Here is a 27,623-nt window from a genome sequence, read left to right as displayed (position 1 = left end):
GATAAATTCTGAACTTTCTTTACAGCATGAATATTGTTAAAAATTAGAAAATGAAATAGTTTCTTTGAAACAAGAAATTGAGAAATTGAATAAAATGTTAGAAAAACAAACTAATTTTGGCAAAAGTTCAAATATGTTAAAAGAGAAATGTTAACAATCAATTAGGTTTTTATCCTTTCTATGGCTATTGCGATTTTTGTAACTATTTTGGTCAAAAAGCAATCAATTGCAGAATCAGTTCTAGAAGAAGAATTAACAAATTCATTTGATCCTCTAAGGAATTTTAATGTGGTTTTCTTTAAATGTTAGAATATTGGACATATTGCACCAAATTGTCATATGAATTCTCCAGATTCTGAAAACAAAAAGGAGATGAAAGTTTGGAGAAAGGAGGAGTTGAAACAACCCTACATGCAACAAAAGAGAATCTTTGGATAGTAGACATTGGTTGTTCCAACCACATGACAGGTGACAGAAGCAAGTTTTCCAAATTTACAGATTGGAATGGTGGTTCAGTAAGGTTCGGTGACAAATCTTCAGTACAAATCCGTGGTAAGGGTTCATTGAGTATTAATGGCATTTTGGAAGTAAATAATGTATGGTATGTTGATGGGTTAAAATATAATCTTCTTAGTGTTAGCCAATTATGTGACAATGGGTACTTTGTGAATTTTAATGCTCATGGATGTGAAATAAGAAAGTCTAAATCAGGAAAATTGATTGTTGAAGGTAATCGAATTGACAGTAATGTTTTTGACTTTAAAGAAGCAAAAGGTAGAAATTAAGATTGTTAAACCTAAGAATATCATTTGTAAAGATTGTCAACAAGGTAAACAAACTAGAATCAATTTAAGCCTAAAGAACATTCAAGTTTGCTACCTTTCGAATTAATTCATACTGATCTTTGTGGTCCAACAAGGACTAAAAGCTTGAAAAATGAAAGGTACTTTATGTTATTTGTAGATGATTTTTCTCATATGACATGGGTGACATTCTTAAAGGAAAAATCAAAAGCTTTTGATAGGTTTAAGATTTTCAGGGCAATGGTAGAAAAAGAAAGTGATTTCCAAATTAAATGTCTTAGATCAGATAAGGGTGGAGAATTTCTTTCTAATGATTTTGTGGCTTATTATGAAGAGCATGGCATAAAAAGACAATTTTCTGCAGCCAGGGCCACAACAGAATGGTGTGGTGGAAAGACGAAATATGACTGTTAAAGAAATGGCCCGAACTTTGCTTAATGAGATAAAGATTTCAGACAAGTTTTGGGTGGAAGCAGTACATACAGCAGTTTATACTCTCAACAGAGTTTAGTTGGGCCACATAGCAAGAAGACTCCATATGAGTTATGTTATGGTAAGACTACTTTGGTAAAATATTTTAAAGTATCTGGCAGTAAGTGTTTTATTAAAAGAAAAAATGATGGTTTGAGTAGTTTTGATTCACATTGTGATGAAGGGTTGTTTTTGGGTTATTCCACACATAGTAAAGCTTACAAATGTTTTAACAATAGATTGAATAGAATAGTTGAATGTGTTAATGTAAAATTGATGAGAACATTCAAAGTGATAACTATGAAGAATCTATTGTTGAATCTGATACTATTGTCGATGTTAATCCTAATAATACTTCACATGTTTCTAATGCAACTACTTCAGCAAATACTTTTAATAATGATGCTAAATCTAATTCGAAAACTGCTAGTGACATTACTTTTGAAAATGTTGATGAAAAGAAACCATCTAAGTTTGTCAAAAAGAATCACTATGAACAACAAATAATTGGGAATAAAGATGATGGAATTCAAACTAGAAGAAATTTTGTTGATTATGATGAAGGAGCTTATTTATCTTTATTGTTTGAAATGGAACCCAAATCTTATAAAGAAGCTAGTTCAGAAACTAGTTGGATAAATGCAATGAAACAAGAATTAGCACAAATTGAGAAAAATAACACTTGGGAATTGGTTCCTAGACCTTCTAACAATAATGTCATTGGTGCAAAATGGGTTTTTTGAAATAAATTGAATGAAAATGGCAAAATTGTTAGAAATAAGGATAGATTGGTTTGTAAGGGTTATGCTCAAATTGAAGGGGTTTATTTTGATGAAACTTGTGCTCCAGTAGCTATTTTGATGAAACTTGTGCTCCAGTAGCTAGATTAGAAGCAATTCATATGTTTTTGGCATTTTCAGTTTATAAGAACTTCAGGGTCTGGTAGATGGATGTTAAATCAGCTTTTCTCAATGGATTTTTGAAAGAAGAGGTTTATATGGAACAACCTAAAGGTTTCGTATGTGCAGGTAAAGAAGATTATGTGTGCAAACTTAAAAAGGCCTTATACGGTCTTAAACAAGTCGAGCTAGGGCTTGGTATTCCAGGCTTGATCAACATCTTTTACAGTAGGGATTTCATAGAGGGAATGCTGGAAGTAATTTGTACTTCAAATCTATTGGAGATCAGGTATTTGTTGTAGTTGTATACGTTGATGTTTGTAAAGATTTTGCTAAATCAGATGCAAATTGCATTCGAAATGTCTTTTGGAGAATTATCCCATTTCCTTGGTTTGCAAGTGTCACAGTTGGATGCGGGAATATTTTTGTCACAGGAGATGCTTAAGAAATTTCAGATGGAGGACTGCAAGCCGGTTAGCAAACTAATGATTACAGGTTGCAAGTTGAGTAAGAATGATGATTCACCAACCACAGATCAAACTGAATACCGATCACTGATAGGCAGTTTGTTATACCTCACAACATCGAGACCTGATATTATGCAAGTAGATTGTATGGTTGCTCGATTTCAGGCTTTTCCTAAGGTTTCACATCTTAATGTAGTCAAAAGAATTTTTAGGTATCTTCAGGGGGTAAGTGAACCAAGACGGTATGCAAAAAGGGGGGGTATAAGTGGATACTTTTTTCTGAAATCAGGTATACCTGAACTTGGAGGAGAAAGTTGAGAGTCATCCACTCAAGATATGAAGATACTCAAAGAACAAAGATTGTAGTACTCTGAATCTACTTTCCAAACTACTATTTTTTTTCAAAATTGGATAAGATTCAAGGGGTCAAATCCTTTGCGCTTGAAAAACAGATCCTGATTTTTCTAAAAAAGATAACAGTGTCTGACGTGCACATTAAAAAATTCATAGTTAGATTTAGTATTTTGACAAATCCTTTGGTAGAAATATAGTTAAGAGTGAGCACTAGAAGTTGTGTATTTTTTTGTATTTTTTTGTTGAGTATTTTTTTTTATGATTTTTCGAATCGAGCACATCCTGAAAATCAGGTACCTATTCGTGCGCGAAGCATAACTTGCACCAAAACAATCGAAAATGCAATTCTTTTTTTTAAATTGTAAAGAATCAAGTGCAATACAATAATATATAAAGTTTTTAAAATTTGGATAAGTAGATCAAAAGTTATTACAAAAAATGGTACACATATGTCTCTGAGAACTATGGAGACACTGGTAAAAGAAATTCAAGAATAATATGTTATTGTTGTTCAAATTTTTAAAAAATTATATGGTTAGAAAGCTCAGAAGATGGGTGAAAATATGGTGGCAATTTTAGAAATACCCAGTTGATGAAGTGTAAACCTGATGATAACAAAGTCAAGAAACCAAGTTGATAAAATAAAACACGTCAAAAAGGAGGGAAATGGAGGGAAATCAAACTTCCAACTCACAACTTTGTCATCCAAGCCTAGTCACAAGGCTAAAAGACTAAAGCGCATACAGGGTATTTTGAATATGAAGCGCGTATGCGATTTTAATAAACAAAACCGCGTACGGGGTATTTTGAATATGAAGCACATACGTGGTTTTAATAGTCAAAACCGCGTACAGGGTTTTAAGAAGAAAAACCACGTACGGGGTTCAAATTAATAAAGTTAGATTAGTAATATGGACTTGTATGCAATTCATTTAGCATTCCATTAGGTTTTTCAGAAGGATATATACATAAAATATAACATTTAAGTATAATACTTTAAGTTATTGTTAAGCCACAAATTTGCACCCTACTAAACTATAAGTTTAGCAATCTGGCCTAACATGGGATTCACTTCTGCATGTGGGCAATGCGCAACTTGAAATGAAACCTCCGGTTCCTAGGCCGGTTCCTATTGGATAATCACCTGATACTCTCTAATATTGGACTAACTTTGCGGGAGGATAAGAAATTACAGAAATGGTACTTAAAACTGAACTAAAATTAACTAGAACCTGGTGATACACCAAAATGTGAGAGATAAATAATAAAAAAAAACTGATCTCAGTCTGCAATATTCTACTTTAATTGATAAACACTTCTTTCCTGTTATAAGTTTGCATAAGTATTTCATAATAAGGTCTTGAGACGAACCAATGAGGAAATAATAATGTTTCACTCAAAAATTTTGAACTTTAAAACACATACTATGACCTGCAAACATACATACATTCCTATATTAAGGTACTGACTGAGACAAGTAAACAAGGAGTAATATAACTCACAAATTTAGCTTCATCAATCATGCTTGTACACAAAAATTTGGAAGGATAACAAGGTTTGATTCCATAGAAAATCGCTCCAAAAGATGATGTTTCATATATTATATCTCCAAATCTGAGTTACAGAATCTGTGCAAAAGAAATGCTAAGGACAAGAAAAATGTCTCTGAAAACACTATTCTTGCATAAATCTGAACTAACTTCAAATGAAGTGTCTTTAGGCATTAAGTACAAAAAACCCCAACTGATTGGGTCGGATGCAAGAAAAGTGCCTCAAAAAGAGGAGTCTAGAAGACACCAAAGAGGGCTACAAACATGGAAAAGTCTTCTTTAATGAATAACCAACCCAAAAGACCACTAGAAACAGCCTCAAAAAGCTTAACCAAGTAATAAAAGCTCCCCAAAATGGTGAAAAAGTCCAACTTCGACCCTTTACCTAAAAGTGCTCCAACCTCCCTAGATTCACTCCATTTGGTTTCAAACAACCTCATGTTCCTATAAAAACGTTCTTGTCTCCAAAATTATCTCGACTCCTTTTGAATGTTTCCCAAGTGGTTATGCATGATCCTATATGCTCTCCTTATGTCTCCAAACTGAAAAGACTTCTTCAATGAGAGCCTTATCTCTCCTGAATTAACTCCTCCTTCAAAACTAAGTCAAAAGACTTAGTCTCCTTCTTGCATATGGATACACCTTTTACATTTCGAATAATAATATTCAATTACAATTTATAATTGCATTGTAATTAAATACCTTTTACAAAGAAATACCAGCTTTTAACCAAGAAGGAAAACAAAAATATAATAGAAATAAAACATATTTGATATATTGATAAACATTTATTTTATCGAATATGTTTGATTTTTATTATATTGCATATTTCATAAGCCCAGCGGACTTGAGGGAGAATATAAAAAATGACAAAGGGTTTTTTTTTGCTACCCTAAAAGTTTTGCACTCCATCGTATTTTCTCATTTTGCAAAATGCGAATAACAAAGAAGGTTCTCGTGGGTTTGGTGCCGCCATTGACATTCTGATTTTTTCATGAGGGTTTGGTGCCGCCATTGACGAAGGGTGCTTGGCTTTCTGAGTCTTCTCTCTAAATGCAAATCGTGTTCTCTACAGGTATGCTCGCACCACATTTACCAGGAAACTTGTTACTATCATCGCATTCCATGATACCGCATCCTTTTTAAGGCATTTTAATCGAACAGTTCCAGCATGCTTTTAAATGCTTCCACATTTTGTACATGTCTGCCAGGAAAGTTTCGTGTTGTGTTTGTTTTTTTACATTTTACATATTGCATCACCATATTTCCCACACTATAATCTTCTGAAACTTTGGAAAGTTCTGTAGCATTTTTTATAGGTGAATTCTCGACTCCAATTATTACATCGCCAAGAATTATTTTACCAGCAAATCCTCTCTTTGTTGGAATCAACCCTGAGTTTGCTGCGACACTTTCACCAGGAACCGACAATACAAGAGCCCCAGTTCTGACATTTAATTGATTTGCAATCGCATCTGGAGCTATCTCTATATTCAAACCTGGACGGACTACCTTTCCAGATTGGATCAGCTGAGGTATAATTTTAAGGACTATGTCAGATGGAATAGCAAAACCTACTCCTGCCGATGTCCCTGTTTGAGTAAATATTGCGGTGTTGATACCAATTACTTTTCCTTTAGAGTTTAGTAGAGGACCACCACTGTTTCCAGGATTGATTGCTGCATCTGTCTGAATACCACCACGAATAGTCACACCCGCTTTACTAAATATTTCCTGGTTCAATCCACTAAGAACCCCGGCAGTCAAAGTGTGGTCAAAACCAAATGGGTTGCCAATTGCGAGGCATCGTTGACCTACTTTGAGTGTGGATGATTTCCCAACTTCAACTGGCCGCAAAAGCTCATTGGGGGCATCTATCTTCAAAACAGCAAGATCCTTTGTACGATCTGCACCAACCAATGTACCCTCAAAACTCTTCTGAACCCCATCAGATGCAAGAATATTAACTCGGGCTACAACTTGGTTGCGGCTGGGATTCTTTGAGAGAGCATTACCAATCACATGATAATTTGTCACAATATGACCTTGTTCATCCCAGACTATTCCAGAACCATTGCCTTCAGGAACCTCAACCATTCCTGTCATGTTCAATTGAGGGCGTAGGGTTACATCAAAAATATTAACCACAGAATAAGTGTTCCTTTCAAAGAGCTCCACAGTTCTCTCCTCAGATGGGTAAAGTTTCCCAGTAGGTGAAACAGGTGGTGTCACTTCTTCAATGGTTACTGTTGGATCCCCCAGAGCATATGCTTCATTTTCACTGTTGATGTAAGCTCAAGTACTTTTTCCTCGTAGCTAGTCTCAGTAGTTTCCTTCTTTTTCTCCCATATTGAAAATACAACCATTGATCGAACATCTTCCAGTGTTTCAAACACTTGGTTTGGACCAGGTTGCCATGAACTTTCTCCAAGTTTACCTTTTTAAAAAAAATGAACTTGTACTCAATTTGTTTACCCATAGGAACACCCTGTAGGAACAGTTCACTTCTATTGTTCATACATCTCCCTCTGACCACTCAAGAGGAAGAGCTTCTTTTTTATTGTCTGAACCTTGTCATCCCTGTCCACCTCTATACCCAAGACATTACCAATATCTGTCTGCACGAAAAGTCTACGGAGGCCCATTTCTCTTTTGTACATACTAGATACCCCGCCAGGAACTCTGTCAAACACTGGAGCTGGTGCTTGAAGGCGCACTGGACCAGAACTGGAAGACATGGTAGGAAATTACTAATTAGTAATTAGAGAACAAAAAAAATGAATAAGTCGGCAACTGGTTATTGCTTAACTGTCAGCAACAAGAATCACCCAAGGCTGGAAAGCCACTAAAGACTTATAAACCTTTCCAACCAAGGGCATACAATCATTTGACTATGTCATCAACGGGAAGAGTTGAAACAAAATGCCACTCCTAAATCCAGGTAGCCAGAATCCTTGGTTAACTGCCCTGTTAACTCTTGAGAAAAGATAGCTGAAAGCCTGAAGAAGTAAACCATAGAAGCTACACAAATATCGACCACGGCCTAGATCTTCTTAATATTAGAAGACATAATCTGCAAACAGTAAAACAACAGTACTTGGAATATGTGTATCTTTAGCCGTCTTGAAGTCCCTCGTATTATAGTCATTTGCTGTTCGAATATTCTCTTTGACAGAAGTGTTGTGTGTCTTTAATTCCAAAGCTTTCCCAAAACCTTTCTGTATAGCATCATGATATTTTCCCTGTGCATAATAAACCAAGCCTAAACGGCTATAAGCTTTACTGTAGCATGGGTCTAGCTGAATAGATTTGTTACAGTCTTCTATAGCTTCAATATATTTGCCAACCTGAGTATGAGCGGCTGCCCTGTTACAATAATATACAGCATTATCTCCAGACAATGATATGGCCAATGTATACAGATCAATTGCCTCATAATATCTTTTTGAAGACATAGCTGAATTGCCTTGTCCAATTAGGGGAGTCTCAAAATGAGGAGGCTCTACTTTTGGATGAGATTGTACTTTATCCTTATTAAATTTCCGACTTTGGCACATGCTGGGATTGATCTTATGTAGAAATGAAGTTCGAGCACGGGCTCGTGACACTCATTTCATTACCAGTTGATTCTGATTTCATTGAAGTTCACTGTTTGAACATGCATTTAAAACTCAGATGCTCTGTTTCTTTACCAACTTGTTGCATTGAATTGTTTATCTTCATGATGTGGTATTGACCCTTTTAAATACTGTAAGGTTTCACATTGAAATAATATGTCCCTTAAAACAGTTTATTCATTAATATTTTCTTTTTATGCATATCATGAATAGTAAAGTAAAAGGTTTCATATTTAAAACAAACATGTCCCTTTGATACTTCAGTTGGTTTCTTCATCATTCCACTTTGATATTCCGAGATTAGTTACTCTAAAAGGTATGTCGGGCTCATACCCGAAGGGAGCCTCGGTCAGGGGCACATGCCAATTAGAGTAACTAATTATCTGCACATGAAACAAACACATTAGCATAAACATTTCTTTCTCCTGAAGCAGTGATTTGTGTCTTTATCTTTCCCGCCCTTTCAAAACAGAAATATGATAGGCTATGATAAATGATACGTTGTAGGATAATCTTTCATTGCTTAGATCTGTTGGATCTAACACCTCTTCTCTTTTGTGCAGGAAAGTAAGGGTTTTTCAGAGTCTGAAGATCGAGAAAACATTCATAAGGGCAACGGGGCAGCCAATAACCAGTCAAAGCAACCCAAGGCAATGACTGGTTATCCTCACACTCACTATTTGATTCTATCCTTTTCTGTTTTGGATATGTAGGAAAGATAGAAATGCTAAGCTCACGGCTTGTGTGAGGTTTTAAGAAACTCAGTGTATATAAATATGCTTCAGATGCATGAACTCAATTTGTAATCTATCATTGTTCAATACAAATGAAAAATACGCCTTTTTTTCTTTTTAAACACTGCAATGTACCTTTTGTAAATGCAATCATTTGATAAATATGCATCCTTTGGCTAAAATTACATGGGTAATGAAATTTTAGATAACAATTTGGCGACTTCTACTGTATGTATGCCTGCTATACAGGACCCAGTAGCCTTAGAAATCCATTGGGCAGTGAGTCTTTTAGGAACAACTCTGGACTAAGGTAAATAGCTGAGATAAAATAGTGTAAGATAGAATTCTGAGTGCAGATTTATGGCTCTGGATAGCTTGGCTCCCCTATCCTGAGGGATAGGTGTATATTCAGAATCTTATATTGGACTATTTTGTCTCAGTTATCTATCAGATTTGAATATTTAACAGCAACTTGTGTTCAAAACACTTATTGAAAACAGGGAAACTAAAAGTTAGCTAGACTTTAAAGAGACTAATAATAGGCAAGGTAGTATGAAGTAAGAGGGCTGGGTAATGAGGTTTTTCATGATGTATGCATGTTGAGTATACTCCAGCATATAGAATGCAGGATTTGATTACACAACCCTCTTAGTTGTTATGAGCTTACTATTATTAGTATTCCTACTGCCTAGTCAACTGCAAACTGTGCAACAGCACTTAGGAACACCAAAACTGAAAGTAAATAGTGCAGCAGCACTTTATTCCACCACTAATCTATTACTTATAAAATAGGATAGACCTCAAAACAAGGTTTGAGGTAAATACCGTTTACCGGTAATGGCAAATTTTCCCCTTCCAGCGTGGCCAGCTGAAAAGCATTGTGTTCCTTGCATTCTGTTATGACAAACGGACCTCCCCAAAACGAATCAAACTTGGTGTGCTTGCCTGGTCTGCTCTTGAGCTCATCCCACTTGAGTACAATATCTCCCACATTGAATTCCCTGGCTCTAGCTTTCCTATCAAAACTCTTCTTCACCTGCAACTGTTGAAACTCCATTGTTTGTCCCGCTTTTCTCCTACTTTCCTCCAATTCCATTAACTGTGCATAACGCACTTGCATAGGATCTTCGTCTTCAAATAACACCATTTGAGCGGCCATATCTAGTGCTGGCAATTCTGTTTCTATTGATAACCTTGCTTCCTTCCCATAAACCAACTGATAAGGTGAGTTTCCAATAATTTGCTTTGGTGTGATTCTGTCCACCCACAAGGCTGCCTTTAGCTTTGAATGCCAATCACGCTGATTCTCTCGCAAAGTCCGTTTGATGATTCTGATTAAGTTCTTATTTGTGGACTCTGCCAATCCGTTGCCTTGAGGATAATAATTTGAGCTAGTATTGAGATATATGTTGTGTTTGATAGCCCAATCAGTCACCCTTAAGCCTACAAAAGCGAGTGCATTGTCTGACACTATGGAGTCGGGAACTCCAAACCTGTTCACAATATCATCATAAAAATTAAGAACGGCCATCTCATTAGCATCCTTCAGTGCTGCAGCCTCAGTCCATCTAGTAAAATAATCGATTGCAGTAATGATCCACCGGTGGCCTGCACTTGACGGTGGGTTAATAGGACCAATGAAATCAACACCCCACTTGTCAAAAGGTTGTTCTGCTTTTATAGGATGTAACGGTAATGCTGGCAGCCATTCTTTCCTTGCAAACATAACACACTTAACACACTTCCTTACATATGCATGACAGTCCTTGAAAACATCTGGCCAATAGTAACCAGCCCTTAGGATTTTATATGCAGTAGTCCTGGGAGAGAAATGACCTCCCGAATGGCCATCATGGAATTCATGCAAGATTTTTGTAATCTGATTTGAATCAATACATCGAAGGAGGACACCATTGTGATCTTTCCTATACAATATATCATTAATCAAGACAAAAGGAACTGATTGTAACCGATAGTACCTTCTTTTTGCCTTATCTAGGTTTGCTGGACACTCACTAGTCTTTAGAAAGTGAACCATATCCTACAACCAGCTTGATGTACTATTATCATCAGCCATCAAATCAATCACCAGAGTTGTTTCTACTCCTTCTTCTTTTCTTGAAATTTCATTTGTAATAATCTGTTCACACAAGCCTCTTCCTCTAACCAATTTGGTGACCTGAATGTCTAAGTCGTATTCCATAACCCGTGTTATCCAACCAGCTCTTTTCTCACTGAGATCTTTACTGAGGAGAAACTCTTTTACACTTGGATGAGCAACCTTCAGGTGTACCCTGTTATGAGACAACAAGTGCCGAAACTTTTTAAGGCTCTTTACAACAGCAAGGACATGCTTTTCAACAAAGCTATACCTCTGCTCATAATCTTCCAATCCTTTGCTAAAAAATGCAATAGGCTGTTCCAATCCTTCTGTGTTTTTCTAGACCAACATTGCAGAAATAGCCTCATAACCACCATATGCATATAAAATGAAATCTTTGCTAAAGTCTGGATTTACTAGAGCAGGTGCTGTTGCAAGTGATTCCTTGATAGTTTGAAAATTTAACTTTGCTTCTTTTGTCCAGTGGAAAACAACATTCTTCTTCAGCATGGTTGTAAGTGGTTTCAATAAATCTGCAATATTAGGCAAGAAACGCCTAACAAAATTAATCCTCCCAATGAAAGATTGTAATCCCTTCTTATGATGCGGCAGGGGTATCTCCAAGATTGCTGCTATTCTTTCCGGATCCACTGTGACACCTTGCTTAGAAATAACATAACCCAACAAGTTTCCTTCATGAACAGCAAACATGCATTTCTTAGGGTTGAGTGAAACACCAAACTCCTTGCAGCGCTCAAAAATCTGCCTTAAGTGCCCAAGATGATCTACGGCCTTCTTAGAATAAACTGTGATATCATCAAGATAAACCAAAACAAACTGGTACATCAGATTACTAAATGCCATATCCATGGCTTTCTGGAATGTTGCCCCTACATTGGATAAACCAAAGGGCATTCTTTTGTAGGCCATGGTACCCCATTTAGTGGTAAAAGTTGTTTTATACTGGTCTTCATTTCTGACTAGAATTTGGTTATATCCTGAATAACCATCTAGAAGTGAGAATCTTTCCGAACTAGCCACATACTGCAATATTTGTTCCATTGAAGGAAGGGGATGCCTATCCTTCAAGGATTCTCTATTCAGGTCTCTAAAATCGACACATAATCTAAGCTCTCCATTCTTTTTCCTAACAGGTACAAGATTGGACACCCAGCTGGTGTGTTTGATGGGAAAGATAATGCCACTTTCAATCAGCCTAAAAACTTCCTTTTGCACTAATGGCTCTATCTTTGGGTTGATAGGACGCTGCCTTTGTCTCACTGGCTTAGCATTTGGTTCTAGCTCGATGGTATGCTGTGCTAATTCAGGATTGAAACCTTTCAAATCACCATATTCCCATGCAAAAATGTCTGCAAACTCTTGAAAAAGTTGAACATATGATTCCTTTTCGGTAGAGGAATTCACTTTACCTATCTTTAAGCTTTTCCCAGGTGCAACCTCCAACTTTTCATAATGCTCTTGCGGGACCATCAAACTGGTCTTATTCTTTTTAGCTTGATCATCCGAATTAAAAATTGACTCCAAGGTAACAAGACCCTTGGGCAATTTATTTGACTTCAGTTGAATGACTTGATCCCCATATTGTTGCTGAATTCTGTTCTGATTTGAGGCAGTGAACACATCTTCCTCCAGTAGGAATTGTAAAATTTGTTCATCCGATTCAAACACTTGCCAATTAATATTATTATCCGGAATTGAGGGCCGGATAATAATCTTGATATGCTGCTGATCACAGGTCCCTTTTATACTGTTTGGGATATTATATTGGGCTCCAACTGCAGCTAACCGATCAGCATGCTGATTTCTACTTCTTGGAACAGCTATAATGTTATCAAAAACTTCAATGGAATCCCAAACCCTGAGCTTGTATGCTTTTAAAGTATCATTTTTTACTGCATTCAAACCTCTAACTTGGTTGACAATTAGCTCACTATCACCATGCACCTTCAGATTTTTAATTCCACGTTTTCTTGCCCACTCTAAACCTTGAATCAACCCTTCATACTCTGCTGTATTATTAGTACAGGCAAAACCAAACTTGAAAGCTGCATAATATTTCTCACCCTTAGGTGAAACAAGCATAACCCCACCTCCTGAACCATTCCTGCTTCGTGACCCGTCAAAGAACATCTCCCAAACATCATTCTGAGATTCAATATTAGCTTCTTGTCCTTTAACCAGATTAGGCATAATTAAACCAACTTCTTGAAACATATAATTTCCCAAACCAGCATCCACAAGGATGCTAGTTTCATCTTCCAAAACATTCTTTGCTGCCCATTCATCTAACAGGACATCCGGTATTTCACTGACCTGAGTTACAGGCTCATGAACAACTGCATACTCATCATGCTCAAAAATCATACAATTAGCATTAATGATGTTAGGCATATAAGGCTCTATATGATTCTTAGACAACAATTCAGATTGGATAGTCACTTTGGTTCCATATCTAGTTTGGAACAGCATGTGTGACCAATCGGATGATAAATATCCTCCTATTTTGGCAGTAAATTCTCTTGACAAACACAGGGAAAAATATGGGGGCAGATCTATGACATAAATATCTTGAGATATAGAGAAATTAGGACAAGCATGTAAGGTTAAACTAGCATCTTTGATAAAGCCTATAGTTCTAACAGTCGAACCATCAAGCTGTACTACGCCTTTCTCTAATAAATCATATTTCAGACCAAGTTGGTCGGCTATCTTTTTAGGCATAACAGAGCATGTAGCTCCGCTATCCACCATACAGTTGTGTACCAAATTATCACCAATAATAAGAGAAACGTAAAACGGGGGAGGTTTCACGCTCTTACCTTGGATTGAAGTTGCTTCTTTATTGCTGTTCCCCTTTTCATCATTCTGGACAATAGTATTAGTCAACACAGCCTCCTTACCAGCATCAGCAAATGTCACCTTAGGAGGAATTTCTTCGTTCAATGCCTTCTTCAAACTATTAACTTGTCCAGGAATAGCTAAAGAATCCCACATGCTCATGGTAACATTCATCTTTTTCATGGTGTCCACAATGCTGTAAGGTACAGCTGAATGTACTTTCTGTTGTGTCTTGACAACAGACGTATCTGCATCCTTTTGAAACTGCTCCTTAGCTGCTGCAACAGGTACTTTCTTCAGAATGCTTGGTATTTGCGTAGATTTGAATGACGATTCTTCGGTTGCAGGTCCTTTACCTTTCTCTGATGTTTGGCCTATGTCAAGAGCTCTTTTCTTAGCTCGAGTATTGGCTGCAATCGGTGAATCGCCATTCATGCCATTAAATTCTTCATCTTGCCAGTTAAGAAAACCAGTTTCCATAGTATGCATATCCTGCTGTTGTTCAGGCGCAGCTGGAGGTATATCCGGTTGTGAGCTTGCAGCATTTTGTACCATGAGAGCTTGATTTATCATGCCATTAGAGCATGTAGACTGATTATGAGCTTGGTTGCAAGGATAACACCAGTCCACTTCTGATATTAAATTGTTTTGAGCAGGTACAATGTCTCTTACTGCATTTGCAGCATTCAAAGTTGCTGGATTGTAAGGCTGATAAGACCTTTGATTAATATTTTGCCTCGCACCTTGGTAATTATTTTGATAAGGCTGTCTATTCTGCTGGTACTGCTGATTGTAGCCTTGACTTGGTTGCTGAAAAGTTGGCCTTGGAGCTTGGTAATGCTTCTTAATACTTGTCAACTCATTTCCCAGAGTCTGCAAAATATTTTCTATCTTTTGCTGGCTGCTCCTTATCTCATGTATTTCATTTGGCGTGCCTGCTACCGTTGTCTCTTGAGGAGCAGCAATAGGCATTGTTGGTATAACAGGCAAAGAGGCAAGAGGTGGTATATTAATTGGCATGTCAGGTTGAATAGCCGGAAAATAAGGCATTGGAGGCCTAGGTGCTATCTTACCAGCCTGTATAAGGCTATTTTCTGCTCTAATAGCAATGCCAAAAGCTTGGGCAGCGAAGTACCACCCATTGATTGAATCATTACTGAGATATCACTATTCAAACTTTTCAGAAAATACAAAAATGCATGATCTGCACTTGGTCTTACCGCTGCTGGTATTTGTTTCCATGTTTTTTGAAAACGAGAGTTGAAATCTGTCATCTGCTCCTGAGGAGCACGCTTGATAGTTGTGAGCTGTTCCACCATGGACAAGTGATCAGACTTGTCTTCAAAAAACTTGGTTAACAGATCCCCAAGCTCATCCCACGAGTTAACTGACCCCACAGCCAAAGTTCTGAACCATTCTAAAGCTTTTCCTTTCAAGGATGCTGCTAACAATTTCACAGCAACATCTTCTTCTGTAACGTGGTGCACATTACATAAACTTGCCACATCACGGATGTGGTCTATTGCCAGTGTTTGGCCTTCTCCAGTGAAATCTAGTAAGCCTTTTAGTGCCGCCAAAGGCACATCATGATGCTGGGCGAAATTCAATGGGCTTCCTTGATTGAAAGGCACGAAAGCAAAGGCTCTTGGTAAGGCCATAGCACCAAGCTAAACTGATGTACTTGCTGCAGCAACTCTACAAGTAGGTGAGGCTGAATGTCTATCTCTTCGATTCCTGTTTACAGCTTTACCTCTTCTTTGATAAACTCTTGTAGGAGGTAATGACTTGCCTCTTTTCGTATATATGGTTCTTTTGGCTGATCTTCCTTGTCTTTTTGGTGAAGAAAGCTGTAAATATTCAAAGTTTTTGGAACTTCTAGTTTCAATTCTTCTCATAAGGCAAAATAATTATGCTCACTTGATCTTTTCACCAGGGAGTCGCTAGATACACAAATTTATAACCTCTTACAGGTCTTTATTATGCTGACAGTGCATCAAAATCAGCATAAAATATGAAAATGAACCTCCTTTAAGGTCCCACCGGGCGTGCCAAAACTGTTAAGCCACAAATTTGCACCCTACTAAACTATAAGTTTAGCAATCTGGCCTAACATGGGATTCACTTCTGCATGTGGGCAATGCGCAACTTGAAATGAAACCTCCGGTTCCTAGGCCGGTTCCTATTGGATAATCACCTGATACTCTCTAATATTGGACTAACTTTGCGGGAGGATAAGAAATTACAGAAATGGTACTTAAAACTGAACTAAAATTAACTAGAACCTGGTGATACACCAAAATGTGAGAGATAAATAATAAAAAAAAACTGATCTCAGTCTGCAATATTCTACTTTAATTGATAAACACTTCTTTCCTGTTATAAGTTTGCATAAGTATTTCATAATAAGGTCTTGAGACGAACCAATGAGGAAATAATAATGTTTCACTCAAAAATTTTGAACTTTAAAACACATACTATGACCTGCAAACATACATACATTCCTATATTAAGGTACTGACTGAGACAAGTAAACAAGGAGTAATATAACTCACAAATTTAGCTTCATCAATCATGCTTGTACACAAAAATTTGGAAGGATAACAAGGTTTGATTCCATAGAAAATCGCTCCAAAAGATGATGTTTCATATATTATATCTCCAAATCTGAGTTACAGAATCTGTGCAAAAGAAATGCTAAGGACAAGAAAAATGTCTCTGAAAACACTATTCTTGCATAAATCTGAACTAACTTCAAATGAAGTGTCTTTAGGCATTAAGTACAAAAAACCCCAACTGATTGGGTCGGATGCAAGAAAAGTGCCTCAAAAAGAGGAGTCTAGAAGACACCAAAGAGGGCTACAAACATGGAAAAGTCTTCTTTAATGAATAACCAACCCAAAAGACCACTAGAAACAGCCTCAAAAAGCTTAACCAAGTAATAAAAGCTCCCCAAAATGGTGAAAAAGTCCAACTTCGACCCTTTACCTAAAAGTGCTCCAACCTCCCTAGATTCACTCCATTTGGTTTCAAACAACCTCATGTTCCTATAAAAACGTTCTTGTCTCCAAAATTATCTCGACTCCTTTTGAATGTTTCCCAAGTGGTTATGCATGATCCTATATGCTCTCCTTATGTCTCCAAACTGAAAAGACTTCTTCAATGAGAGCCTTATCTCTCCTGAATTAACTCCTCCTTCAAAACTAAGTCAAAAGACTTAGTCTCCTTCTTGCATATGGATACACCTTTTACATTTCGAATAATAATATTCAATTACAATTTATAATTGCATTGTAATTAAATACCTTTTACAAAGAAATACCAGCTTTTAACCAAGAAGGAAAACAAAAATATAATAGAAATAAAACATATTTGATATATTGATAAACATTTATTTTATCGAATATGTTTGATTTTTATTATATTGCATATTTCATAAGCCCAGCGGACTTGAGGGAGAATATAAAAAATGACAAAGGGTTTTTTTTTGCTACCCTAAAAGTTTTGCACTCCATCGTATTTTCTCATTTTGCAAAATGCGAATAACAAAGAAGGTTCTCGTGGGTTTGGTGCCGCCATTGACATTCTGATTTTTTCATGAGGGTTTGGTGCCGCCATTGACGAAGGGTGCTTGGCTTTCTGAGTCTTCTCTCTAAATGCAAATCGTGTTCTCTACAGGTATGCTCGCACCACATTTACCAGGAAACTTGTTACTATCATCGCATTCCATGATACCGCATCCTTTTTAAGGCATTTTAATCGAACAGTTCCAGCATGCTTTTAAATGCTTCCACATTTTGTACATGTCTGCCAGGAAAGTTTCGTGTTGTGTTTGTTTTTTTACATTTTACATATTGCATCACCATATTTCCCACACTATAATCTTCTGAAACTTTGGAAAGTTCTGTAGCATTTTTTATAGGTGAATTCTCGACTCCAATTATTACATCGCCAAGAATTATTTTACCAGCAAATCCTCTCTTTGTTGGAATCAACCCTGAGTTTGCTGCGACACTTTCACCAGGAACCGACAATACAAGAGCCCCAGTTCTGACATTTAATTGATTTGCAATCGCATCTGGAGCTATCTCTATATTCAAACCTGGACGGACTACCTTTCCAGATTGGATCAGCTGAGGTATAATTTTAAGGACTATGTCAGATGGAATAGCAAAACCTACTCCTGCCGATGTCCCTGTTTGAGTAAATATTGCGGTGTTGATACCAATTACTTTTCCTTTAGAGTTTAGTAGAGGACCACCACTGTTTCCAGGATTGATTGCTGCATCTGTCTGAATACCACCACGAATAGTCACACCCGCTTTACTAAATATTTCCTGGTTCAATCCACTAAGAACCCCGGCAGTCAAAGTGTGGTCAAAACCAAATGGGTTGCCAATTGCGAGGCATCGTTGACCTACTTTGAGTGTGGATGATTTCCCAACTTCAACTGGCCGCAAAAGCTCATTGGGGGCATCTATCTTCAAAACAGCAAGATCCTTTGTACGATCTGCACCAACCAATGTACCCTCAAAACTCTTCTGAACCCCATCAGATGCAAGAATATTAACTCGGGCTACAACTTGGTTGCGGCTGGGATTCTTTGAGAGAGCATTACCAATCACATGATAATTTGTCACAATATGACCTTGTTCATCCCAGACTATTCCAGAACCATTGCCTTCAGGAACCTCAACCATTCCTGTCATGTTCAATTGAGGGCGTAGGGTTACATCAAAAATATTAACCACAGAATAAGTGTTCCTTTCAAAGAGCTCCACAGTTCTCTCCTCAGATGGGTAAAGTTTCCCAGTAGGTGAAACAGGTGGTGTCACTTCTTCAATGGTTACTGTTGGATCCCCCAGAGCATATGCTTCATTTTCACTGTTGATGTAAGCTCAAGTACTTTTTCCTCGTAGCTAGTCTCAGTAGTTTCCTTCTTTTTCTCCCATATTGAAAATACAACCATTGATCGAACATCTTCCAGTGTTTCAAACACTTGGTTTGGACCAGGTTGCCATGAACTTTCTCCAAGTTTACCTTTTTAAAAAAAATGAACTTGTACTCAATTTGTTTACCCATAGGAACACCCTGTAGGAACAGTTCACTTCTATTGTTCATACATCTCCCTCTGACCACTCAAGAGGAAGAGCTTCTTTTTTATTGTCTGAACCTTGTCATCCCTGTCCACCTCTATACCCAAGACATTACCAATATCTGTCTGCACGAAAAGTCTACGGAGGCCCATTTCTCTTTTGTACATACTAGATACCCCGCCAGGAACTCTGTCAAACACTGGAGCTGGTGCTTGAAGGCGCACTGGACCAGAACTGGAAGACATGGTAGGAAATTACTAATTAGTAATTAGAGAACAAAAAAAATGAATAAGTCGGCAACTGGTTATTGCTTAACTGTCAGCAACAAGAATCACCCAAGGCTGGAAAGCCACTAAAGACTTATAAACCTTTCCAACCAAGGGCATACAATCATTTGACTATGTCATCAACGGGAAGAGTTGAAACAAAATGCCACTCCTAAATCCAGGTAGCCAGAATCCTTGGTTAACTGCCCTGTTAACTCTTGAGAAAAGATAGCTGAAAGCCTGAAGAAGTAAACCATAGAAGCTACACAAATATCGACCACGGCCTAGATCTTCTTAATATTAGAAGACATAATCTGCAAACAGTAAAACAACAGTACTTGGAATATGTGTATCTTTAGCCGTCTTGAAGTCCCTCGTATTATAGTCATTTGCTGTTCGAATATTCTCTTTGACAGAAGTGTTGTGTGTCTTTAATTCCAAAGCTTTCCCAAAACCTTTCTGTATAGCATCATGATATTTTCCCTGTGCATAATAAACCAAGCCTAAACGGCTATAAGCTTTACTGTAGCATGGGTCTAGCTGAATAGATTTGTTACAGTCTTCTATAGCTTCAATATATTTGCCAACCTGAGTATGAGCGGCTGCCCTGTTACAATAATATACAGCATTATCTCCAGACAATGATATGGCCAATGTATACAGATCAATTGCCTCATAATATCTTTTTGAAGACATAGCTGAATTGCCTTGTCCAATTAGGGGAGTCTCAAAATGAGGAGGCTCTACTTTTGGATGAGATTGTACTTTATCCTTATTAAATTTCCGACTTTGGCACATGCTGGGATTGATCTTATGTAGAAATGAAGTTCGAGCACGGGCTCGTGACACTCATTTCATTACCAGTTGATTCTGATTTCATTGAAGTTCACTGTTTGAACATGCATTTAAAACTCAGATGCTCTGTTTCTTTACCAACTTGTTGCATTGAATTGTTTATCTTCATGATGTGGTATTGACCCTTTTAAATACTGTAAGGTTTCACATTGAAATAATATGTCCCTTAAAACAGTTTATTCATTAATATTTTCTTTTTATGCATATCATGAATAGTAAAGTAAAAGGTTTCATATTTAAAACAAACATGTCCCTTTGATACTTCAGTTGGTTTCTTCATCATTCCACTTTGATATTCCGAGATTAGTTACTCTAAAAGGTATGTCGGGCTCATACCCGAAGGGAGCCTCGGTCAGGGGCACATGCCAATTAGAGTAACTAATTATCTGCACATGAAACAAACACATTAGCATAAACATTTCTTTCTCCTGAAGCAGTGATTTGTGTCTTTATCTTTCCCGCCCTTTCAAAACAGAAATATGATAGGCTATGATAAATGATACGTTGTAGGATAATCTTTCATTGCTTAGATCTGTTGGATCTAACACCTCTTCTCTTTTGTGCAGGAAAGTAAGGGTTTTTCAGAGTCTGAAGATCGAGAAAACATTCATAAGGGCAACGGGGCAGCCAATAACCAGTCAAAGCAACCCAAGGCAATGACTGGTTATCCTCACACTCACTATTTGATTCTATCCTTTTCTGTTTTGGATATGTAGGAAAGATAGAAATGCTAAGCTCACGGCTTGTGTGAGGTTTTAAGAAACTCAGTGTATATAAATATGCTTCAGATGCATGAACTCAATTTGTAATCTATCATTGTTCAATACAAATGAAAAATACGCCTTTTTTTCTTTTTAAACACTGCAATGTACCTTTTGTAAATGCAATCATTTGATAAATATGCATCCTTTGGCTAAAATTACATGGGTAATGAAATTTTAGATAACAATTTGGCGACTTCTACTGTATGTATGCCTGCTATACAGGACCCAGTAGCCTTAGAAATCCATTGGGCAGTGAGTCTTTTAGGAACAACTCTGGACTAAGGTAAATAGCTGAGATAAAATAGTGTAAGATAGAATTCTGAGTGCAGATTTATGGCTCTGGATAGCTTGGCTCCCCTATCCTGAGGGATAGGTGTATATTCAGAATCTTATATTGGACTATTTTGTCTCAGTTATCTATCAGATTTGAATATTTAACAGCAACTTGTGTTCAAAACACTTATTGAAAACAGGGAAACTAAAAGTTAGCTAGACTTTAAAGAGACTAATAATAGGCAAGGTAGTATGAAGTAAGAGGGCTGGGTAATAAGGTTTTTCATGATGTATGCATGTTGAGTATACTCCAGCATATAGAATGCAAGATTTGATTACACAACCCTCTTAGTTGTTATGAGCTTACTATTATTAGTATTCCTACTGCCTAGTCAACTGCAAACTGTGCAACAGCACTTAGGAACACCAAAACTGAAAGTAAATAGTGCAGCAGCACTTTATTCCACCACTAATCTATTACTTATAAAATAGGATAGACCTCAAAACAAGGTTTGAGGTAAATACCGTTTACCGGTAATGGCAAATTTTCCCCTTCCAGCGTGGCCAGCTGAAAAGCATTGTGTTCCTTGCATTCTGTTATGACAAACGGACCTCCCCAAAACGAATCAAACTTGGTGTGCTTGCCTGGTCTGCTCTTGAGCTCATCCCACTTGAGTACAATATCTCCCACATTGAATTCCCTGGCTCTAGCTTTCCTATCAAAACTCTTCTTCACCTGCAACTGTTGAAACTCCATTGTTTGTCCCGCTTTTCTCCTACTTTCCTCCAATTCCATTAACTGTGCATAACGCACTTGCATAGGATCTTCGTCTTCAAATAACACCATTTGAGCGGCCATATCTAGTGCTGGCAATTCTGTTTCTATTGATAACCTTGCTTCCTTCCCATAAACCAACTGATAAGGTGAGTTTCCAATAATTTGCTTTGGTGTGATTCTGTCCACCCACAAGGCTGCCTTTAGCTTTGAATGCCAATCACGCTGATTCTCTTGCAAAGTCCGTTTGATGATTCTGATTAAGTTCTTATTTGTGGACTTTGCCAATCCGTTGCCTTGAGGATAATAATTTGAGCTAGTATTGAGATATATGTTGTGTTTGATAGCCCAATCAGTCACCCTTAAGCCTACAAAAGCGAGTGCATTGTCTGACACTATGGAGTCGGGAACTCCAAACCTGTTCACAATATCATCATAAAAATTAAGAACGGTCGTCTCATTAGCATCCTTCAGTGCTGCAGCCTCAGTCCATCTAGTAAAATAATCGGTTGCAGTAATGATCCACCGGTGGCCTGCACTTGACGGTGGGTTAATAGGACCAATGAAATCAACACCCCACTTGTCAAAAGGTTGTTCTGCTTTTATAGGATGTAACGGTAATGCTGGCAGCCGTTCTTTCCTTGCAAACATAACACACTTAACACACTTCCTTACATATGCATGACAGTCCTTGAAAACATCTGGCCAATAGTAACCAGCCCTTAGGATTTTATATGCAGTAGTCCTGGGAGAGAAATGACCTCCCGAATGGCCATCATGGAATTCATGCAAGATTTTTGTAATCTGATTTGAATCAATACATCGAAGGAGGACACCATTGTGATCTTTCCTATACAATATATCATTAATCAAGACAAAAGGAACTGATTGTAACCGATAGTACCTTCTTTTTTCCTTATCTAGGTTTGCTGGACACTCACTAGTCTTTAGAAAGTGAACCATATCCTGCAACCAGCTTGATGTACTATTATCATCAGCCATCAAATCAATCACCAGAGCTGTTTCTACTCCTTCTTCTTTTCTTGAAATTTCATTTGTAATAATCTGTTCACACAAGCCTCTTCCTCTAACCAATTTGGTGACCTGAATGTCTAAGTCGTATTCCATAACCCGTGTTATCCAACCAGCTCTTTTCTCACTGAGATCTTTACTGAGGAGACTCTTTTACACTTGGATGAGCAACCTTCAGGTGTACCCTGTTATGAGACAACAAGTGCCGAAACTTTTTAAGGCTCTTTACAACAGCAAGGACATGCTTTTCAACAAAGCTATACCTCTGCTCATAATCTTCCAATCCTTTGCTAAAAAATGCAATAGGCTGTTCCAATCCTTCTGTGTTTTTCTAGACCAGCATTGCAGAAATAGCCTCATAACCACCATATGCATATAAAATGAAATCTTTGCTAAAGTCTGGATTTATTAGAGCAGGTGCTGTTGCAAGTGATTCCTTGATAGTTTGAAAATTTAACTTTGCTTCTTTTGTCCAGTGGAAAACAGCATTCTTCTTCAGCATGGCTGTAAGTGGTTTCAATAAATCTGCAATATTAGGCAAGAAACGCCTAACAAAATTAATCCTCCCAATGAAAGATTGTAATCCCGTCTTATGATGCGGCAGGGGTATCTCCAAGATTGCTGCTATTCTTTCCGGATCCACTGTGACACCTTGCTTAGAAATAACATAACCCAACAAGTTTCCTTCATGAACAGCAAACATGCATTTCTTAGGGTTGAGTGAAACACCAAACTCCTTGCAACGCTCAAAAATCTGCCTTAAGCGCCCAAGATGATCTACGGCCTTCTTAGAATAAACTGTGATATCATCAAGATAAACCAAAACAAACTGGTACATCAGATTACTAAATGCCATATCCATGGCTTTCTGGAATGTTGCCCCTACATTGGATAAACCAATGGGCATTCTTTTGTAGGCCATGGTACCCCATTTAGTGGTAAAAGCTGTTTTATACTGGTCTTCATTTCTGACTAGAACTTGGTTATATCCTGAATAACCATCTAGAAGTGAGAATCTTTCCGAACCAGCTACATACTGCAATATTTGTTCCATTGAAGGAAGGGGATGCCTATCCTTCAAGGATGCTCTATTCAGGTCTCTAAAATCGACACATAATCTAAGCTCTCCATTCTTTTTCCTAACAGGTACAAGATTGGACACCCAGCTGGTGTGTTTGATGGGAAAGATAATGCCACTTTCAATCAGCCTAAAAACTTCCTTTTGCATTAATGGCTCTATCTTTGGGTTGATAGGACGCTGCCTTTGTCTCACTGGCTTAGCATTTGGTTCTAGCTCGATGGTATGCTGTGCTAATTCAGGATTGAAACCTTTCAAATCACCATATTCCCATGCAAAAATGTCTGCAAACTCTTGAAAAAGTTGAACATATGATTCCTTTTCAGTAGAGGAATTCACTTTACCTATCTTTAAGCTTTTCCCAGGTGCAACCTCCAACTTTTCATAATGCTCTTGCGGGACCATCAAACTGGTCTTATTCTTTTTAGCTTGATCATCCGAATTAAAAATTGACTCCAAGGTAACAAGACCCTTGGGCAATTTATTTGACTTCAGTTGAATGACTTGATCCCCATATTGTTGCTGAATTATGTTCTGATTTGAGGCAGTGAACACATCTTCCTCCAGTAGGAATTGTAAAATTTGTTCATCCGATTCAAACACTTGCCAATTAATATTATTATCCGAAATTGAGGGCCGGATAATAATCTTGATATGCTGCTAATCACAGGTCCCTTTTATACTGTTTGGGATATTATATTGGGCTCCAACTGCAGCTAACCGATCAGCATGCTGATTTCTACTTCTTGGAACAGCTATAATGTTAAATGCATCAAAAACTTCAATGGAATCCCAAACCCTGAGCTTGTATGCTTTTAAAGTGTCAATGGGAGCTCACCTCCCAGCCATAAGGCTAAATATAGTCCACCCCCAAGCTAAGGGACAAGGTGTGACATAAGGTTCATTCCAACACATAAACACAAAGAGCTAAATATAGTCCACCCCCAAGCTAGGGGACAAGGTGTGACACAAGGATCATTCCAACACATAAACACAAAGATGATAATACAAAAGTTTCTTTTTAGCATCACAATTAACATGATTTCGCATCACTAGCTTAAACAAATTACTCCCAAACTCATAACTATTGAGATTCCAAAGGATTCTCACAAAAAGAGTAGAGATGGAGACACCTCCTATGGTGTATTAAATATATATTCCATCATAAATTGTATCTCCCATACCAATCACATCTCCAGTTCAAAGTTCAACCTAGGGATACTCATATCCCAACTCCTTATAATATTGGAGTACTCATACCCTCTACACCTGAAAGAGTGCCACACCCATTCTACCGAACACAATACACAACATCACAAGGTACAACTAGAAGAAACACACAACACAATACTATCTATAAACACCAACTCATCAAACCCCAAACTCATTACATAGTTCAAAAAGAAAACAATACAAATGCACATGGTACAATAAGAAGATGAAGCATCATGTCAACAAAGCTAGAGACACCTACTTGGTAGACCCTTCATGTTGAATTTTCCTTTCTTTCCAAGGCTCTTCCCTTCTTCCTATCTCCACTTTCTTTCTCTTCCTTCCTTTTTACCAAATTTTGAAGAGAGAAAAGTCCTCTCTCCCCCTTCCCCACTCCATAAATAAAATAGGGGAAGAGAGATCCTCATGGGGGAAGGAAGTGACACTTGTCACCTCCACCTCCCATCCATCTCAAGGTGGGTGAGATGGAGAAAATGCCACGTCTACTTTTGTCCCATATTCCATCTGTCTTCCAACCTCTTCCTAAATGCAGCAAGTTAATAAGATTTGATCCTCTCCCACCTCTTGGGAGGGAGGGAAGGTTGGAATGGAATTCTATCCATCCCAACCACCTCAAAACTCGTAGGTAATGAAAAACCCAAAATAAAATGACCAAAAAATCATAAAAATTAAATGAAAACCCCCTAAAAACACCCCCAACCCCTAGCATAATGACCTAGGTGTCTCATTCCATTACCAAAAGGTGATTTGGTGTAAAGAAGGGCCTCTAAGTGGACGTACAAATAACACAATAATTTGCATCCATCTCAAGCAAACCACACTTCATGTTTACAAAAGAAAACATGTTCATAACATATTACACATATGTCCTAGCCTTTCCACATAGGTTAGAACTAGCTTAACATGGATAATCATGCTAAGGGTTACACCTTGTCCCCAAATGCACATTGGCATTGACCTGCATACTCTGAAAAATGTGTCAATACAACATGATAAATTTATATACATAGATGGGTAAAAGTGCAAATCTGTGTTACATTTTATGCTAACTAAAAGGTTTCAGTTAGAACCCTTTCGGCTGAAACTATATGGCTTATATAGGGCCCACAAGGTTTCGATCGAAATCTAAATTCAATTTTTTTCCTTTGTATAATTTTGGTGGATGAAAATTTTTAATGTATGGTTTTAGTTGAAACCTTTTTAGTCGAAAGGGTTTTGACCAAAACTGTCTATGTGTCTGTCTACTTGGCAGCCCACCTCGTCATTTTTTAGAATTTTTTGAAACTTTTCACTTCTATTGAATTTTTTTGTAAACAAAATGATCTATCTCGAAAATCTAAAAATAACCTTTTGTAGAGTTCAAAGTCAGAAATCTAGACATAATTTTTTTAATGTTTTGATTAATTTTAATATGTTTTATCTTTAAAATATTCCAAGTAGGTTGTTTTAATTTCGGAAAAAGGCTGATTTGAAGTTTAAAGAAAAAAATTAATTCTCATTAAAATATTTTACAAAATATATGGTTCACTAGAGGAGGAATCTTCTCCAAAAGGGTATTAGTTATTTTTTGATAATGATAAATTTAATAGACAAAAAGTGGCGATGAATGAAAACTATCAAATTCAACCATTGTGGACTTCAAAATGTTATTACAAGGAAATATACATCAATTTTTTACTAACAGGCATATACTTCATGAATATTTTTTACATTTCATCAGTTTACATCATTTTGAAATTCAAAATAGAAATGCAACTTTTATATGATGGAAGTTGAACAATTTTTGTTGTGGTAGTCATTGAACAATTTTTGTTGTGGTGGTTATTTACTTTATAAAAGTGTGACTTAAGTTTGTACTTTTACCCACATCTAAAGCATGTGTATGAAATATAATAAAAAACATAAGATCACATATATTTAGATCTCCTAATACGGTAAGTCCTACTAATCATCATAAGAGTAATAGTAGGAAACACATTAAAACAATAAAAATGATACAAATTGCCTACAAGAATTTCATTTCCTTTTTTTTTTTTAATTTGATTCCCTCCCATTTAATTGTTGCAAATTACCTACGAGAAGTAGCACAGTTATTCTCTCTTGTTAATCTTCATCAATGTGTTATTTAGTTATTTGTTCGTTTTGTGTGTTTTCATTTATTTAATTGAAAAAATTAGAATTGATAAAATAAGATTTAAAAATAAAAATCTATTTTTACATATTCTAATAATATGAGCAATTCATGTTTAGGAGAAATGAGTTATTAAAACACATTGAAGACCCTTATATTCAGAGGAAAAATGTATTGCTGTAATTTTGTCCCAAATCCATATTACTGCTTCTAAAGCTTTGATAATATTTTATAAAAGAAGATACGAGGCACTGAAATCTATTATATA

General features: G+C 37.0%; 3 protein-coding genes across 9 annotated transcripts in view; 1 reads left to right on the top strand and 2 right to left on the bottom strand.

Moving 5' to 3' along the window:
- LOC131065969 (probable LRR receptor-like serine/threonine-protein kinase At1g07650) overlaps window positions 1-9,021 on the top strand; it is a 78,289-nt gene extending 69,268 nt beyond the window's left edge. For 2 of the 7 annotated variants that reach the window (XM_059216498.1, XM_059216499.1), the window contains one exon: window positions 8,725-9,014. In XM_059216498.1, coding sequence (XP_059072481.1) covers window positions 8,725-8,818 — 94 coding nt within the window. In that variant the 3' untranslated portion in view covers window positions 8,819-9,014. Of the gene's footprint in view, window positions 1-352; window positions 1,357-2,302; window positions 2,463-2,607; window positions 3,075-8,724 lie in introns of those variants that run through there. The other 5 variants (XM_059216496.1, XM_058000583.2, XM_059216497.1 and 2 more) reach the window with 5 other exon arrangements.
- On the bottom strand, window positions 5,666-8,101 carry LOC131065926 (protease Do-like 8, chloroplastic). Its single transcript, XM_058000527.2, has 3 exons — window positions 7,626-8,101; window positions 7,065-7,271; window positions 5,666-6,825 (listed from the first exon to the last, which is right to left on the bottom strand). Exons 1-3 carry the CDS (start codon window positions 8,099-8,101, stop codon window positions 5,697-5,699), a joined length of 1,812 nt encoding a protein of 603 aa, XP_057856510.2. The 3' UTR covers window positions 5,666-5,696.
- An 8,555-nt stretch (window positions 9,022-17,576) lies between the features above and the next one.
- On the bottom strand, window positions 17,577-20,012 carry LOC131859559 (protease Do-like 8, chloroplastic). The gene is made up of 3 exons (XM_059213472.1): window positions 19,537-20,012; window positions 18,976-19,182; window positions 17,577-18,736 (listed from the first exon to the last, which is right to left on the bottom strand). The coding sequence occupies exons 1-3, from the start codon at window positions 20,010-20,012 to the stop codon at window positions 17,608-17,610; spliced, it is 1,812 nt and encodes a 603-aa protein (XP_059069455.1). The 3' UTR covers window positions 17,577-17,607.
- Between the last annotated feature and the right edge of the window lie 7,611 nt (window positions 20,013-27,623).

This window comes from Cryptomeria japonica, chromosome 2 (genome assembly GCF_030272615.1).
Source record: "Cryptomeria japonica chromosome 2, Sugi_1.0, whole genome shotgun sequence".
Lineage (NCBI taxonomy): Eukaryota > Viridiplantae > Streptophyta > Pinopsida > Cupressales > Cupressaceae > Cryptomeria > Cryptomeria japonica.
Note: the sequence above shows the minus strand (reverse complement) of the source record. Positions and strands in the feature narration are given on the sequence as shown.

Coding starts and splice junctions, on each gene's coding strand:
- LOC131859559 (XM_059213472.1), bottom strand. CDS start 20,012: ATGTGCCAAAGTCGGAAATTTAATAAGGATAAAGTACAATCTCATCCA. Junction 19,183..19,536: donor CCAAGTACTGTTGTTTTACT/GTTTGCAGATTA, acceptor CATGTCTTCCAG/TTCTGGTCCAGTGCGCCTTC. Junction 18,737..18,975: donor TTGAGTGGTCAGAGGGAGAT/GTATGAACAATA, acceptor TTACATCAACAG/TGAAAATGAAGCATATGCTC.
- LOC131065926 (XM_058000527.2), bottom strand. CDS start 8,101: ATGTGCCAAAGTCGGAAATTTAATAAGGATAAAGTACAATCTCATCCA. Junction 7,272..7,625: donor CCAAGTACTGTTGTTTTACT/GTTTGCAGATTA, acceptor CATGTCTTCCAG/TTCTGGTCCAGTGCGCCTTC. Junction 6,826..7,064: donor TTGAGTGGTCAGAGGGAGAT/GTATGAACAATA, acceptor TTACATCAACAG/TGAAAATGAAGCATATGCTC.